The sequence below is a fragment of the Orbicella franksi genome, chromosome 5 (genome assembly GCF_964199315.1).
Source record: "Orbicella franksi chromosome 5, jaOrbFran1.1, whole genome shotgun sequence".
In the NCBI taxonomy this organism is placed as follows: domain Eukaryota; kingdom Metazoa; phylum Cnidaria; class Anthozoa; order Scleractinia; family Merulinidae; genus Orbicella; species Orbicella franksi.
In genome coordinates, this window is record NC_138149.1 from 13,651,657 (window position 1) to 13,670,067 (window position 18,411).

Below are 18,411 nucleotides of genomic sequence, written 5' to 3' on the forward strand. Positions count from 1 at the left end.
AATGTATCTTCCATAGAAGAAAGGGAGTGCAGAAATTCCTTTTTCTTTTGCACTTGTCTTGTTGAATGACAAAATCAAATTGCGAAGCCCTGTCACAGCCTCGCTAGCTTCGACCAGACTAAGTGGTTTTGGCTCCACTTTAGAGATGTCTGCATCTGAATCTCCATCTTCTTCCTCATGACTCATCGATTCCACGTTTTGGACTGCCTTCAGGGCTTCCCGTGTTACATCTTCCTCCGTCGGTTGGCTTTTGGTTACAACATTGTTATCAAGGGATACAAAGTGACTGAATGATATCTCTGCAAGAGAGGGAAAATGGTGGGTAATGTTTCCCCATAGACCGACACCAGTTTCATTGGTATCTTCATCTTCCTCGTCTGACTCAAAAGGATCGTGTGAGGGCTCCGCTACTTCAACTGGGAATCCTGCTTTTTTCCGGCAGTTTTTGATTGTCGTGGTGCTTATATTGTCCCAGGCTTTGGCCATCATAAAGACAGCGTCCTTGAGGTCGATTTCTTTGACAGGTTTATTGTCATCTAAACACTGTAACATCTGCCTGATCATTGTCTTGTGATAATTTACCTTAAGGTTCTGGATTATGCCTTGGTCTGCCAGTTGAAGCTTGCTTGTGCAGTTAGGTGGAAAGAAGATGAGCTTTGTGTTTGTCAGGCCATTGACAATAACATGTGAAGTACAGTTATCTAAAAATAACAGAATATGGCAGTTTGCTACTCTCATCCGTCGGTCAATTTGATGGACCCATTTTTCAAACAAAACGCTGTCCATCCAGGCTTTTCTTTGAGACTCATAGGTCACGTGGAGCAAGTTCATGTTACTGTTCCTAAAACACCTGGGTCTGGCATATTTCCCTATCACAAGTAGGGGTAGCTTCTCTGTGCCATCCTGGTTGCAGGCCACAAGGACTGTCACACAATCTTTACTTCTCTTACCACCGGTGCACTTTTCTCCTCTCAGGTTAAGCATTTGAGTAGGGGTAGCTTTCCACATAAATCCTGTTTCGTCAGCATTGAAACGATCCTTCATGCTATAGCTGCGGCAAATATCTGGGAGACACTCGCTACAATTTTCGACAATATCAGGATCTACGCTTTTCTCTTCACCACATACAGCTTGGCCTGTAATTCCCTGTCTTTCCTTGAATTTTTCTAGAAAGCCATTACTTGCCTTGAAGTTCTCATACCCTAACTGTTGTGCAAAATATAGGGCTTTTTCTTGCAGCAGCGTTCCACTAACTGGGATGTTCATACCTTGAACCTTCCAAAACCATTCAGACAGTGCTTTGTCAAGATCTGGAAAAGTCACCTGCTTCATCTTCTTTCATTTGTCTGTGAAGAATCCTCCTTCATAGGCACTAATAATCTCATCCTTTTTCTTCATAATGGTCGAGATTGTAGACTGAGACAAAGGAGGATCAAAACACTTTGCAGCGACAGTGTTTTTCTCCCCATCCTTGATTGCTTTAACCAGTTTATACTTCTCTTCCAATGTCAGCACCCTTCTCTTCTTGGTCTCTTTTTTTTTTGGACTGTGACCGCGATGTGGAAGCACTAGGAATGGGAACTATTACGCTTTCTTCTGCTGCACTCTCTAGGCTTGCCATAGGACAATATATTAAACTGCTTTCGATGAAAAGTGCCAAATTCAACAGAGAGATAAAGGCACAAAATACGGCAAGGTATTGCAGGACGTGCTGGAATTTTTGGAATCTAACACCTTTTGATTGCTCAACAGGGTATCATGTCAACTTTCACAGGAAATTGAAGTTCTCTCGCTATTCACTGTGAAACTAGCGACAGGTAGCGAAACAGTGAAGCGACTTGTTGAGTTTTAAAACATACAGCAATGAGCAACACAACATATTCTTTTCGATCTTGTATTCGAGGCTACCATGCGTATAAAGATATCTGGGATGCAGCTGTTGGTGAAGTTCTGGATTGTGAGGTAAGCCCTTAAAAGGAATCGTTTGTAGTTTTGACAGATTATGAGCAAACTGAGTGATTTTACATCTATATTTTATGCAGCACGAGCCTGACAACCCACACGACACCCATGCTGTTGCCGTTAGACGGGTTCAAGACCAGGAAGGGACAGAAGGGACGCTTCAGACCGTGGGCCATGTGCCATTGACACTTTCACGTGTCTTCCATTTATTTTTAAAGCACGGAGGGCAAATATCAGTGGAAGTGGCTGGTAAACGAAGAAATAAGGGCATTGGACTCGAAATTCTAGCAATTTATTCCTTTTGCCACAAGAAGCCATCAAAGATAAAGAAGTTAATAGAACTCATAAAAGACAAAGAGGATAAAGTCGAAATGTAGATGCTTTTATATGTTTGTATGAAATTATGTAAACAGCTGTAATGGGCTGTTGCCCTCGTGTTACAGGATTAAAGAAATGTCATCCTTGTTAGTTTGTTTTGCATTCATCTTTCGTCACATGTTGACATTTATTCGTTATATTGAGGTATATTTTACGTTTGGGCGTCTGGATTGTGTTCGTCATAACGAGGATTTTGTTATATCAAGGTTCATTATATCGAGGTTTTGCTCCATACATTTTACTGTAATTTTGGCCGGGCTGAAGAAAATCGTTCATTATATCGAGGACTTCGTTAAATAGAGGTTCGTTAAATCGAGGTTCCACTGTACAACAATTTTGAGGCAGGAGAGGGCAAGTCTAGGCTGGATTCCCATTTTGCCCACATCAGCCATAAAATTGTACGATGGGTACGTTTAGGAAATGACTTGGAAAGTGGGGAACAAATTGCTGATTTGGTTAAGGTAATTTTTTGAATCTCAGTGAATTAAAGGAATGGGGAAAAGGCCACAAGTGACTTATCTAATTGGATTTTGTACTTCAAACATAAATAAATGGATCATATGGTTGGTCAAAGGGCACCTTAACAGGTGATGTTTATAACAAACTTTTCATTGTCAGAAATATGAAATGCATTTAGCAAAAATATGAAATGCAATTACTATAACAAGGGGTATTTAGATTTTTCTGGGTGTTATGCAAGTGCATATTACATCTTGCAAGTTTGTAAGATATTTAGTATGAAGCCTTTTTATACTTGCAATCTATGTATGTGTTTAGAGTATTTTTATACTCTCACAATATCATTGAGAAAATTAAACTTGACCACTTTAATTTTTTTTCTTGCAGACAATGAAGAATGCATCCTGTAAGAAGTTGACAATTGATCGGTCCAAGGCTAAGAAAGTAGGCACACTGAAAGACATTTCCCTGTATGGAAATTTCACATTTCCGGTTGAAGGTGCATTAAGTGGTGGTATAATCTTAAGATCCTTGGCTGGCATGTCGCAGACAATAAGCAAGACAAAGGTTCAGCTTTCTCATATCTCTGGACGTCAAGTTCCAATTGCAGGTGTAACCGGAGCAACAGTAGTAGATGATGACTCAGAACCTGAACCGAGCTGTCCATCACCTTTCTCAGGCTCCGGTCAAGAAAGCTATGCTATACGATTTATCCAACACACAATGGAACCACCAGCAGCTGCGACTCTAATTCCATTGGAGGTTGACCAGTACCCCTCACAGCGACCAGAAATGGGGTATGCGTTAAAGCATAGCACAGGAAAGAGAACCATATTCAGCCAAGCTCAGAAAGATATAATGATTGAATTTTATAATAGACAAGCAGTAAACTGCATTAGAGCTGAACCAAAAGATGTGATCAAAGCAATGGAAGAAGCAGGCTTAGAAGTTCTCTCAGCCACCCAGATCAAGTCATGGTGGAGCAGCTACCACTGCAAGAACAAACAAACCACTGCTCAGGCTGGAGTACTCTATTCTGCAGCAGCAGCACACGTTCCAACTACTGTGGCACAACCAAGTATGGCTGGTGTTAGGACACCAGCTAGAGTGTCATCTGTTACAGTAACACTACCCACAGTGTCACCTACTGTACAACCAGTCACACCATCGGCCAGTGTAGCACATGCTACTCCATCAGCCAGTGTACCAAGTGTCACACAATCAGCCAGTGTACTAAGTACCACGCAATCAGCTAGTGTATCTAGTGCGATACAATCATCGAGTGTATCAAGTGCCGCACAATCAGCTAGTGTATCAAGTGCCATGCAATCAGCTAGTGTATTAAGTGCCATGCAATCAGCTAGTGCATCAAGTGCCACACAATCAGTGAGTGTATCAAGTGCCGCACAGTCAGCTAGTGTATCAAGTGCCACACAATCAGCTAGTGTATCAAGTGCCACGCAATCAGCTAGTGCATCAAGTGCCACAATCAGTGAGTGTATCAAGTGCCGCACAATCAGCTAGTGTATCAAGTGCCACGCAATCAGCTAGTGTATCAAGTGCCACGCAATCAGCTAGTGCATCAAGTGCCACAATCAGCTAGTGTATCAAGTGCCACACAATCAGCTAGTGTATCAAGTGCCACACAATCAGCTAGTGTATCAAGTGCCACACAATCAGCTAGTGTATCAAGTGCCACGCAATCAGCTAGTGTATCAAGTACCACGCAGTCAGCTAGTGTATCAAGTGCCGTGCAATCAGCTAGTGTATCTAGTGCAACGCAATCAGCTAGTGTACCAAGTGCCACGCAATCAGCCAGTGTCCTCTCATCCACTTCCCTGGCCAGTGTACCACCTACTATACAACCTGCCAGTATTTGTGGCCATCTCTCAAAATTCAACAAAATGGTGACAGAGTGGTCATTTCCTGAAGACTTCAGTCAGTCAACAATTGGAGGCAGGAATGGTAGTAATGCCTGTGCCTTCATTTGTTTGTATTTTGGCCAAGTGGCATCAAAAGGTCTTCTGGTCCCAAAGCAAGGATTGACATTGTCCAATGTTTGGAGAGAGGTCTTAAAGTGGGCAATAACATCCTGGAATGATTTACACGATGAGTTGTTTGACCATGAAGGAGTAAATGTGAATGCAGATGAAGCAGTCGAAATTGCAGGAGAAGAATGTGGTGTGGCATGCTTGGGACAACAAAAAGATTTCTTTGGTTCTTCAAAGGAATTACTTGCTGAATATCTAAATTCATTAGCACTTGGAGCTCAGAGAAGTTGCCATTTATTTTTCTCTTCTGAAAGGACAATGTTCCTGATGTGTGACAGTGGAAACTTGTACTTTTTAGACTCCCATTCCCATAAAGACAGCGGAGCCTTGATTGTAAGTGTGCATCCTGGAAATGGAGAGGCATTTACAGAGTGGATCGACAAGATGATGAATTTTCATTGGCAATGCCCCCTCACTATTGGCTCAATGACTGAGGTTATTTGCAAGTAAAGAACCAATGAAGCTTGTGCAATGCAATATTTTAGGTGCATTTACGCTAAGCATGATAATGTATGGGGTGAAAAAAAGTGGATGGAAATGACAATTATGCATTGTAAACAAAACATGCAGCTGCTAGATTCACTTGCATTATTATCTTTGACTTGTTTGTCAGTATTGAAATACTTGAAATGGTTTAGCAAATTTTGCATAGTTCAGTTGTTATGCGTAGTTCATGAATCATGTAAGTCATTGAAATCATTTTTCTAATTTATTTTTATTTTTGAACTCTGAACCATGGATATTTGTTTGCTCAATAGTTTTTTTTTTGGAATAAACAGTCATGAAATAGTTTAGTTTTTGCTATGAAATGCTTGAATATAGGTACAAATACATTTTTAAGAATTTACGAAGTTATTGGAAAAGGCAACAATTTCTTCAAACAATTTTGTCACATTGGAGATGAAATCCCTCAATCTTGGAATGTTGTTGTAGTTTTCTTTCACCAATAAAGGTGAAACATTGTGTAAAGTTAAATGCATCTTACATGAAATTGATATTGTGATTTTCAGAGAAAAACATCATTACATTATGTTGAACATAGCACGTCTGCAGCCTCACTTTTTTATCCTACCCACCCCAGTAACCCCACCTCCCCGGCAAATGAAACTAGAGTATGTTGTTACATGGTCAAAGACCCCTGCCCCACCCCACCTCCACCTTCCCGTAGTTTTCATATCACTAAAAGGCAGTGTGCAGGTTTGAAACAAATTTATTGCGCTAAAACATTTATTTTTGTCTTTCGTACAAATAATCTGCTATAATGTCAAAATAAAAAGTCTCAAATATAAAATGTTTCATACAGGATACTGACTCCATTGGACTGAGTATCATCATTTTACATCTCAACATCTCTGATCATGCATGCCAGAACAAAACGAATTTGGTTGTAAGAGACTTCAGGGAGAGCTTCTTTAACTTTATTCAGGCGGTCTTTCGAAGATAACAATCGTTGAATTTGAGAAAATGACTCCTTGGTAATTTGAAGAAGCTCTGACAAGCGGTCCATGTCGATGTCTTTACCGGCAGTGAACGTATCGATCGTATAAACCTCGGCAGTCGCCCTTTGTATTCTCAGGTCGCAGGAGATTTTGCCAAAATCTTTACCCTTTGAAAAGGCGTCCAAGGCCCTTAACTTGTTATTAGACAAGTTGTTCTTTCCATACAGCTTCACCAAACGAGATTTCTATGTGGGCAAAAATGGATCACCAAATTGTGATCAAGTTGTGGGGAATAACTATGGTTCTGCGTGATACACATCCACAATTTGACTGCAAACAAGTTTTACCGAAATAAGCACTTACAGAAGAAGCCCTTTTCTTTGAAGATGACCCAGCTTCAGAGTTCTGGTCTAGAAACTTCCATTTTCCTGATGAAGCCATGCTACAAAGGTAAGCAAATCAAATAATCCGGCAAAATATCATGTCCGCATGATTTGCGACTAATCTGCGACGCGACTAGTCTGTGTTCAATCAGAAATTTGACAGCCCAAGCGGTATCTTTTTGATCGCAGGTCGCTGTCGGACCTCGTACTGCATGCATTGTGCCATAATCTCAATTTTACTGCAAATGGCGCATAGAATCTTAACGATATTTACATACATAGTTTTTGAAGCCATAATGATTTTGTCTACAAAACAAAATCTTATTTTGTTAGACGGCAAGTTGATTAAATTTTTCATTGAAATTCAAATTTCGCGCTTTTAGTTGCTTAGACCAATGAGAACACCAAATTTAATTTGATTAAAAATTTTAGTACCTTAAATTAACCGACGCTATTGCCGTGGGCTATCATTTTTCTGCCTGCTTCTTAGCTGGACCATTACTAAAAATGTCTGCACTCTGCTTAAAATTTAAAACTCTTCAAAACCTTATTTCATTTCCAGACTGATAGTTGTTCTACAGAAAAGATCACACCTTCGTTTCCTGCGAGCATGATTGAAAACAATGGCGCTCTTTCAAACTAAAAAGTCACACCTCATTTATAAAGTACTACGTGCTCAACTGAAAACAGTTGAGTCAAAATCCGGACATTAAAAAAATGAAAAAGAATAACTTCCATGACGATTGCCAGGTTCCAGAGAAAGATTTATGCGCGAAAGAACAGAAATTAATTGTTGTACCCAAAGTTCTCCAAACAATGGCGGCAATTATGGTGTGGCTTCAGACAAAGTCCCTCCGGGCTACCAAGAACTAAAGGCTATTCATTTTTGCTCAAAGTGAGATGTTGAGCAAGAACAATAGGCCATTTCTTGATACACACACCAAATAAATACCTAAATGTATCAAGCAACTATTTGAATCGCATATAGAAAACACTTATTGGCAGAAACAAAGAATGGTTTGAATTTCCTGTGCTTTTCATGTTCCTAAATTCCTAGTTCTCATAGAGATTCATACTTCAAAAATATATGTAACTCTACCAGAATTTAAAAATGCTGTACATAAGAATAAATTTTTCAGGTTAAAGGAATTATTTTAGGTCCAACGTTTCTTGAAGAAAAGCATGCCATTTATAACTGCCATTTTCTTAAACCCTTTCCAGAAAAGCAAGAAATATCACTTGGACACCACATTTAGATAAGTACATCTGTAGCTTATTTTTATTGGGGTTGGGTAGAGGGGAGGGTAAAGGGGAGCAAATTAAAGATATACATGTATAAGTTTTCTGCATTTATTCTTACACCCTTTTAAAATATGTGACTATTATCTTTATTTCATATTGCAGGTGAAGTTGTAGTATTGTGCATATGCAAATAACCCAGACAAACACTGCAGTAATATGCAAGTGACAGTAAGCAGATGTTACTATTAACAACACCATTACTGGTGCTATATGTTTTTATCAGTTGCCAAAAGTAATTTTGAAGGACTTTGTAGAAACTATTTTTAACAACACAAGTCACCCTTAAGTTTGCATGGAATTAATCTGAGAATTACTGATGGATGTGGAATACTCCTGCTTACAAAGAGAATTAGATGCTTTCAACACTTGTGTCAGCTGCCACTTGGGCTGTTGAAACTCATTCTTTGCAAGACATTGGTTACAAGCATATAATTACAGAGTTGGAAACACTTTTAAACTTCATGTAGGTTTCAAGAATGTCAACAAGTGAAATCCACCTGAACTCACTACCTGTGTCAAACCTTAACACAGAAATGAACCTAATAGCTTTACAGTGAATACAGAAATACAACTTCAACTTAAAATTAGCAGCTCCATATCATGTTCATGTATATGAACATATACATGTAAAGTAACATCAGTCCTTTATATTGGGACTACAATTAAATGAAACTACTAGAACCCTTCATAAAAGAACACAAAAAAGAATGTGTTAATCTCTCTCTATTAATTAAATACAAATCTTGCAATGTTTATTTGAAGTATAAGCTATCCTAACTGTTCCAGCTTATACCTGTTGAATTTTCATTCAATTCTTAAAATGGTTGTTATCATGCTGTACTTCTACTACATGTGTGTCCTGCTGCTATAAAGATTATGTTATTTATAACTCAATAAATAATGTATAATCTGCATGTATAGGAGACTGTTGGCTACAATGTCTCCTCTTAACTTTTGTTGTACATTATGGTATTCAGTATTTCAGTAAACTTAATTAATAAGAAAGAAACTGTTCCTAATAAAAGCAGTGTTCATCTTGATTTTTGTTGCTGTGCTCTGTTGAAATCTATTTCAAATATGTAATATACAATTATTTATTATAAAACGATTTTACGAAAGAACGAATTCAGCCACCTAAATCGTTTCAATAAGCAACCATACTTGGACATCAGAACCTGTGCATAACATTTGACCAAAAGACATTTAATTTCCTGTTTTTCATTGCAGTACCGAGACGAACTCTACAATGATCAATTCCTCTTCTCTTTTTATTCAAATGCCTTTTCTACATTCATCCAATAGGTCATTTCTGAGTTGCCTTTTGTGTCAAAACAACTCTCAGTACGAAACCATTCATACAACTTCCACTAGCCTGCATAGCTTGGCAGTTTTTAAGCAATTTCAGTGTGCTAAGACAGCAGCGGGCCCACAGTAATGAGTGGCAAAGCCGCAAGGAGCCTGGGAGAGAACCAACTGAGAAACCGCCTGCGTAGATGACTGGCATTTTTTGTTGGCCCAGTACGCTGGTGTACTGGCCATTGCCATTGGATCTGAAGGCTAACACATCAATCAAAATTTTTCCTCATCTCTCAAGGGAAAGCTCCAAGGAACAACACTCATTACAATACAGATCTTTGGCATGTAAACAGAAAATAATTGAGAAAGCGTTGTCAAAAGCGTTATTACACCTGAATATTCTTCACAAATCATCACGAAATTGTTAACTGCCAAAAACAAACAAGAAACAGCCGTAAACAACTTGCCTCATGGGAAAGATGTGATGGGCGTTCTTGGCCAAAGGTTGATTTTTACCGTGTTTCACTGTATGTGCTCACCAGACAAGAATTGTTGTCTACGGGAACCAGTATTGTTGTTATTCCGCTGTTAAAGAGCATCACTGATGACCAACTTTCAGAAATATTATAACTGAACTTCACAGCAATGGAATTGTCATCTGATGTTTTCTGTCCTTCTGTTGTTTGAGGACTTCAATCATGGCCTGCTTCACTTTCTGCAGGCTCAAGTAGATGAAATTATGAAGTTCAAAAGCGTTTCTTATTATACCTACACAGGCATGGCGCACTAGATCAGATGTGTCTGATCTTTCTATTTCTAGACCAATTTCAGATTTCCAACACTGCCATCTTGAAATCCTTCAGAGACCCTGAAAAGGTTCTGAATGGAAATGTTTAAATTTTCTGAATTTGATCTTGAGCGAACAACAACAAAGTCTACAATTATCCTCTCGATTCCTCCCTTGACAGGCTTTGCCCTTTGCTGCCATTGAGCAAACACCGCATTGCCATAGCATCGGAGAACATCGGATAGTTTTGTTTTGATAGACTCTACAGTATTGCAGTGACTTTTCCCTGCCAAGTTGGCTGGAAGTTTCTTATTTAATACTGTTCAGGCCCGAACCCGCAGTGGAAGAGTCATACGAGCTCCTAAGAGACTAGACATATAACTTAGCCACCCCTCCCCAGACATTGTTGAGTTATTGTTGTAATATTATATTATGGTGTGTCTTGTTTGTCGAAAAACATGAGTGATCGCAAGTCAAAGATTTTGATTGTAGGCTATTTTGAGTTGTACACTGAGAGTAAGTGAGTGAATCTTTCATTGATACGCGGAGACAAAGACAATACATCTTGAACTGAACAAATACGATCTATGCTCTGATCATCTGTGTTAATGAGACTCACAAAACCTGTCATCAGGTTGTCAAAAATGTAATAGGGAGCAGCAATAAAAAATGCGGGTAATTCAGTCAGGCAGTTCCTCCCGGCTTTGCCGCTTGTTTTTGTGGCTTGGCCACTTTGTGAGCTCGTGCTTAAATCGCTTTAAAAAAATTGCTTAAACCGCCAGGCTGTGCAGGCTAAACTTCCGCCTACAGGTTCATTTTCATACAAATCAAACTCACTTGCGCACAAAGACTCATTTTGAAACTGAGGCTCAAAGAAACATTCATCCATGAGCTGGCTCACAGGAGCCTTTGATTTACTCAAGTAGAGGTAATTTTCCTGCTAAAAATATTAAATGAATAAAGGCCTTAATTTGCATAAATCTGCATTTTCTCTTGCTACCCTTCCTCAATATTTCTGCAACACTTTCTCTTGGTTCAGATAGAAGGAGCAGCATTGTGTCAGGAACTTTTATGTTTATCTTGCTGTATTTCCGGACGGTAATTAATTCGCTGCGATTCAAAGTTGTTGAACCTTCAGTACTGTTTTTAGCCAGCGGTTTTCGCTATTCACACCCATCGTCCCTTGCGCGGATGAAAGGACCATGTGCTTTTGTAAGATGGCGTCGTGTTTTGGCGCCTGTGTTTTCGTCCGAGATTTTTGTTCAGGTTTATCTTAGTTTACAAAGGACGGTGTCGATGTTCAGAACGGCAGAGAACGAACAACAACGTATGTATGAACAATGTGAAGTTTAATTTCTCTTGCTACCTGTATTTTCAATGTTGTTCACTTCATATCATTACAAGACACATTTTGTAATTTTGTCACCCAGGTTTTACCTACTAGTTCTCTACGAATAAAATGGAGTTGAAACGTCTGTTGTGTGTGGATCGATGCCGTTACAGTAAAACGTTGTTGTAGTAAGTCTTCGAGTTGCCAGCCAACCAGGAGATTGAAAGTGTGTTTTCAAATTGTCTTCAAATTTTGTTCGCTCCGAGTTGCCAGCCAACCAGGGGATTGAAAGTGTGTTTTCAAGTTGTCTTCAAATTTTGTTCGCTTCAAGTTGCCAGACAACCGGGAGATTGAACGTGTGTGTTTCAAGTTGTCTTCGAATCTTGTTCGCTTCAAGTTGCCAGCCAACTGGGAGATTGAACGTGTGTTTTCAAGTTGTCTTCGAATCTTGTTCGCTTCAAGTTGCCAGCCAACCGGGAGATTGAACGTGTGTTTTCAAGTTGCCTTCGAATCTTGTTCGCTTCAAGTTGCCAGCCAACCGGGAGATTGAACGTGTGTTTTCAAGTTGTCTTCGAATCTTGTTCGCTTCAAGTTGCCAGCCAACCGGGAGATTGAACGTGTGTTTTCAAGTTGTCTTCGAATCTTGTTCGCTTCAAGTTGCCAGCCAACCGGGAGATTGAACGTGTGTTTTCAAGTTGTCTTCGAACTCAGTAACCTCGAATTTTGTTCGCGCCAAGTTGTCAGCCATCGGTGAGTGTGGACTTCTTTGTTTTAAGTTATCAGCTAAGATTGAATGTAATTTTCAATCATGAGTGTTGTAGAGGAGAAGAAACAAGAAAGAACTAAAGCCAAAGTACAAGTGACCAAAGCTTCGCGAAGATTAACTGGTGCAATTGAAAGAAAGGCAGATGTTGATGTTTTGACTGCCTTAATGGTTGAACTAGAGAAAGTATACGATGATTTTTGCGTGATAGATGAGGAATATGAAACCCTGGTTTCAGAAGAAGAACATGCTGATCATCGAGTTGTTAATGGGTTAGACATTATTGCGTACCGGGCAAATGTCAAAGAAGCATACACGGTGGCCAGAAATGCTTTTATGCAGGCAAAGGCCCCCAAGACGTCAAATGTGGTTCAGCCGGGTTCAGTTCCCACACCTGCTGACCCCCCTACGCATCCATCAGAACAAAGTGTTACATTACCAGTACAAGGAACTTCTCAGTCAGGAAACAATGTTAACCCAGATCAATCAGTCACTAGTGTGGTCACTGCATCCTCACAGACACAGAATGTAACATTATCAGCAAGTAGTGCCCAAGCCAACAATTTTCATTTTGGCACTGGATCTATTACCCCTGCAGGTTACAGTGTGGCACCAACACCTCAGCACCCATTACCAGTGTTGTCTACTCAACAGCCCACAGTGACACATGTATACACTGGACATTTGTCAAGTGTTTTACCACAACAGTCAGTCAGTTATGCTATGCCAGCTCAGAGCTATGGTAGCCAAGCAAATGATTTGATGGGGTTTGATCCCATTAGTTCCGCTAGTTTCAGTATTCCCCCAGCCCAGCAGTATTGGTTGCCACACTCATTTGTTCAACAGTCAGCAGGAGGACATGGTTATCCTGGACAGTTAATGAATGTGTCTCCGTATCAGCTTAGTAGTCATGGTATGCCAGCTCAAAGCAGTGGAAACAGCTCTGCAGACTCACCAGGTGTTCACCTCAAGAAAATGTCACTTCCCACCTTTTCTGGCCAGAGAAAAGCTTGGCCAGAGTTTAAAACAGTCTGGAAGCAGTTGGCAGAAGGTGCAATCAAAAACAAAACAGCCTTAGCTCACGAACTCAAGAGGTCAGTGAAAGGCGAAGCTAGTCAAAGGATCAAGTCAGTGTATGTCACCAAACCAGAGGCTTATGATATAATGTGGAAGAAGTTGGAAGATTACTATGATGATACCAGTGCCACTGTTCAAGCAGCACTAGAAGATTTACATAAGCTCAAGCCAGTCTCAGAAACCGATTACAGAGGTCTTGTTGAATTTGTTGACGTTGTGGAGTCATCCTACAGCCAGCTTGAAGAGTTGAATCAGTTGAACTCTCTCACTATGAGGGACGTTGATTTTGTCAATGGACTTTTGCCTAACCATCTGAGATTGGAGTGGATTCGCAAATATCATGATATGAGCCAAACAGAGAGAATTCAGCCTTTCAAATCCTTTATGAAGTTCTTGGAAAGGGAAAGAGAAGCAGTAGCTCGGTTAGCTGAATACCAACCAAGGCGGAGAAGAACACTTGAAGTACCGAAGAATGGTGATCGTGGTAAAGGGCTGACACATCATGGAACAGGAACTGGTCAGGGCCAAAAACAGTTTTACCAGTGTGTTTTCCACAAGAGAAATATGGTTAAGCACAAAACAAGTGATTGTAAAGAATTTCAGAAGCTCCCCATCAGTGGAGAGGGTGGCAAGTTTGAACTCCTCAAACAAGTGAATGCCTGTTTTGTCTGCTTTGGAGATCACCCACAGCAGAAGTGTCCCAGCAAAAAACCATGTTCATTGTGTGGAAGTGAGAAGCACCACTTTCTCCTGTGCAAGTCAGGAAAAAAGAAAGAAGGTTCAAACACTACTGGTCAAGATCAGACTCTATCAGCACCTCGAAAGGAAGAAGATCGACAAACTGACCATTGTGCTCATGCTGAATCAGCAAGTCATGCTACAAGAGGAGCTGGCCTTGCTCTCTATCCCATCCAGCAGGCAAAGGTGTGTGAGAGTGGGAAGAATGTTACCATATTCTGTGATGGTGGCTCAAACACAACCTACATAACCCACCAAGCAGCAGATAGAATCAAGGCCAAAAAACTGAACAGATTCACGCTTGACGTAACCACGATGGGAAATGTTGAGAAGACTTACAACACCCGACAGTATCAGTTCACTTTGAGGACGGACACTGGCAAGAAAGTCAGTATCACTGCATTTGGTATGGATAGAATTACTGGTCCTGTCAGCAAGCTGGACACTAAAGTCTTAGCCAATTTGTTCCCTGGCTATGATGTTGACTCTCTACAGAGGAAGACTGACAAAGTAGACATTCTCCTGGGCTGCGACTACTTTGGGTTGTTCCCCAAGTGTGAGGAGGCGAAGTGTGGAGATAATTTAAGCATCATGAGAGGAGACTTTGGAGTCTGTCTTCAAGGTACCCATCCTGATCTAAGAGAAGGAACTGAGCACGATTCAAATCTTGTGAAAACGATTCACAACTCAGTGATCAAGCATGAGGCTTACCATGTATGCCATGTCACTCACCCCGAGTTTCAGCCAAATTGTTCCAACCCTGGAGAGCTGGTCAAAGTCAGCAAAAAGTACGCTAGTCTCAGACAGATGAATGTTGCAGAATCCCTCGCGGGTAAAAATCAGGGACGCCTTATAGAAAACTTCATTTGTGGTGAAGAAATTGGAACTGAAATAACTCCACGCTGTGGTAGTTGTCGTTGTGGCAAGTGTCCAACTGTTGGCCACACCTATTCGTTCAAAGAGGAACAGGAGTTAAAATTGATTCAAGAGAACCTTGAGTATGACAGTGTTAAACAGTGTTGGGTAACTAGCTATCCTTGGCTTGTGGATCCAGGAACTTTACCCAATAACTACAGTAGCGCCTTGGCTACTCTCAAGAGTACCGAGCGAACACTCAGCAAGGACGAGCGGTGGGCTGAAACTTACCAGAAGCAGATGGAGGACATGGTGGAACGAGGTGTTGCACGGAAGTTGTCTCAGAAAGAACTGCAAGAATGGAGTGGTCCTAAGTTTTACATCTCCCACCTGGCAGTGGTCAACACACGGTCACACTCCACACCTGTGCGAATCGTATTTAATTCCAGTCAAGTGTGCCAAGGAATGTCTCTTAATTCCTGTTTAGCTAAGGGACCGGACTGTTACATGAACAATCTAATTGGCATATTGCTGCGCTGGAGGGAGGAGCAGGTTGCTCTTGTGGGAGACATTCGTAAAATGTTCCACTCTATCCACTTGAAGCCCTTGGAGCAACATTGTCATCGGTTCCTGTGGCGTGAGTTGAAAATTGACCAAGAACCCGATGTGTATATGATGACACGAGTCAATATGGGCGACACTCCAGCCCCGGCTATTAGCACTGAAGCTGTGTACAAGACTGCAGATATGTTTGAAACTGACAGTCCAAAGGTTGCTAACCTCCTGAAGAGATCCAGCTATGTAGATGATTTAATTGACTCTCAACCAAGTACACCTGAAGCATTGAAAATTGCTCGTGAAACAGAAAACATGCTTGCGAAGGGAGGCTTTGTAGTCAAGTGTTGGCAGTTTACTGGAGAATCAAGTCCTCGCACCGGCAAAATGTTGTCTGACAACGTTGACACACTTGTTGCACCTGATGGTACTGTACGCACGCACCAAAACATGTTGAAAGGAACTGATAGCAACCTGAGGGTATTGGGTCTTGGCTGGAATCCAGTGGAAGATACCGTGGTGTTTGAAGTCACTCTCAACTTCAGCAAGAAGAAGAAAGGAGCACACACAGGCCCAAACCTCAAGAAAGCTGATTTGCCAAAAGGCCTACCACTTGTGTTGACAAGAAGAATTGTTCTGTCGCAGGTTATGATGATCTTTGATCCTCTTGGATTTGTGTGCCCCTACACTCTGCTGGGAAAGATTTACCTGCGCGAAACGTGGTCCCTAAAGTTTGGATGGGACGATCCGCTGCCAACCCACCTACGGTCCAAGTGGGTTCACTTCTTCTATTCCCTGTTCCAGCTCGAGCAGCTTAGTTTGAATCGTTGTTTACGACCACCCGACTCTGTTGGCCGACCATGGCTTATCATCTTCAGTGATGGTAGTGACCTCGCCTATGGTTTTGCAGTCTACATCAGATGGCGCCTGAACAGCGGGGACTATTGGTGTCGACTTATCATGGCAAAGTGTCGTATCGCCCCAGTGAATAAGTTGTCTACTCCTCAGATGGAGTTAAATGCTGCTATATTGTCCAAGCGAGGTAGAAAGGTCATAGAAAAGGAGATGAGGCTCAAATTTGAAGAGGTGTGGCAAATTGTGGACTCTGAAACTGTTTTGAGTATGATCAACAAGACCAGTACTCGCTTCAAGGTGTATGAAGGAGTTAGAATTGGAGAAATTCAAGCCGCAACGAATGGTGATATGTCCTGTTGGGCCTGGATGTCAGGTTATCACAACCCCGCAGATTGGTTGACCCGTGGACGCACCCCTGAGGAGCTCGATCAAGACTCCCACTGGTGGAATGGCCCACCTATCCTGTACAAGCCTGTTGAAGAGTGGGGACTGAAGTCTGGTCTGCAGAAGGAAGAAGTGCTCCCTGGAGAGAAGAAGATGTGTAGTACGGCGGTAGCCAGGGCAGATCCTCCTTTGATTGTCTATGAGAGATTTAGAAACATCAATCGAGTCATTTGGGTCGTGGCAAGGTTGAAAAACATTGCAAGGAACAAGACTTTCCGTGCAGGAAATGCCATGCAAGTAACCGCACAGCACTTGAAAGATGCAGAGGACTTTGTCGTGAAGAACATTCAGAAAACAATGGAATGCGAGCTAAAGAAGAGCAGCAGCAAGAAAGGTCATGGAGGTTGCTATGCTAAGCTGAAGCCTGTACAAGATGCAAGTGGAATATGGGTCGTAGGAGAACGACTACTAAGGTACAATGCGATGACACCAGATTCATCCCTTCAGAGATTGTTACCCTCTAAGCATCCAGCTACACGTCTTTTCATGGAACGTGCGCATCAAGCAGGAGGACATAGGGGACGTGACGCAACCCTTGCTCGATTTCGAATGCGTTACTGGATGCCTCAAGGCAGTAAACTGGCAAGGCTAGTGAAAATGGACTGTCAACTGTGCAAGTTGCGCGATGCCAAATTTCTTGAGCAACCGATGGGGTTACTGCCAGAAGCTAGACTGAAACCCGCACCAGCATTCAACCACGTGATGCTTGACCTGTTTGGACCGTACACAGTTAGAGGGGAAGTCCAGAAACGCACAAGTGGCAAAGCATATGGTGTATTGTTCACCGATCTCGCAATGAGAGCTGTTCATATCGAGGCAGTGTTTGGATACGACACCAGCAATTTCCTGATGGCGCTTAGCAGATTTGCCAGTCTTCGTGGATGGCCAGAGAAGATTTACAGCGATCCAGGTTCTCAGCTTGTGGGCGCAGAGAGGGAACTCAAAGAAGCCTGGCAAAGAATCGACAGGGAGTCCTTACAGAGAGATTCTGCTCAGAATGGTTCAACCTGGGTATTTGGACCTGCCGATAGTCCCTGGCATCAAGGAGCAGTGGAGTCTCTGATAAAGGCCGCCAAACGTGCTATTCATTTCTCAGTGAGTGACCAACGTCTGTCTGTACCTGAATTTCTCACTGTCTGTTGTGAAGTGTCCAACTTACTAAATGAGCGTCCGATTGGAGTGAAACCAAGCGTGGATTCAACCATCAATGTTCTCACACCCAACAGTTTGTTGCTTGGACGGGCGACTGCATCTAACCCCTTAGGATGGCAACCTTACGACGCAAGCATTGTAACACGTTACCATCTTGTTCAGTCTGTGGTGGAGGACTTCTGGAAACGTTGAACTGAGCTGTATGCTCCAGCATTAGTAGTACAGCGCAAATGGCACACTGCCACTCGCAACTTGTGTCCAGGAGATGTGGTGATTGTCGCTGACAAGAACACTCTTAGGGGAGATTATCGCTTGGCACTTGTGCAAGATGTTTTTCCAGGGGAAGATGGCAAAGTGCGCAAGGTGACAGTCAAGTACAAGAGCTATCGCACTGGGGAAAAAGTTCACGAGTACCGGGGTGCAAGAGACACTGTGGTTTCAAGGGCAGTTCAGCGCCTTGCCCTACTTGTTCCAGTGGATTAAAGTCTGAAGCCGAAGTCAAGAATGCAAATGGCATTAAGGATATTGAATATAAACGTTTATCTGGAGACATTTTGTGATTTGTTCAATGTTACAAGTTGAATC

General features: G+C 41.7%; 2 protein-coding genes across 2 annotated transcripts; both read left to right on the plus strand.

Moving 5' to 3' along the window:
• The first annotated feature begins 11,114 nt into the window (after positions 1–11,114).
• LOC145486791 (uncharacterized) lies at positions 11,115–16,306 on the plus strand. The gene is made up of 3 exons (XM_081465506.1): positions 11,115–11,384; positions 11,488–16,020; positions 16,286–16,306. Exons 2-3 carry the CDS (start codon positions 12,196–12,198, stop codon positions 16,304–16,306), a joined length of 3,846 nt encoding a protein of 1,281 aa, XP_081321632.1. The 5' UTR covers positions 11,115–11,384; positions 11,488–12,195.
• A 29-nt stretch (positions 16,307–16,335) lies between these two features.
• On the plus strand, positions 16,336–18,026 carry LOC145486283 (uncharacterized). Its single transcript, XM_081464925.1, has one exon. The coding sequence runs from the start codon at positions 16,336–16,338 to the stop codon at positions 18,016–18,018; it is 1,683 nt and encodes a 560-aa protein (XP_081321051.1). The 3' UTR covers positions 18,019–18,026.
• The last annotated feature ends 385 nt before the right edge of the window (positions 18,027–18,411 follow it).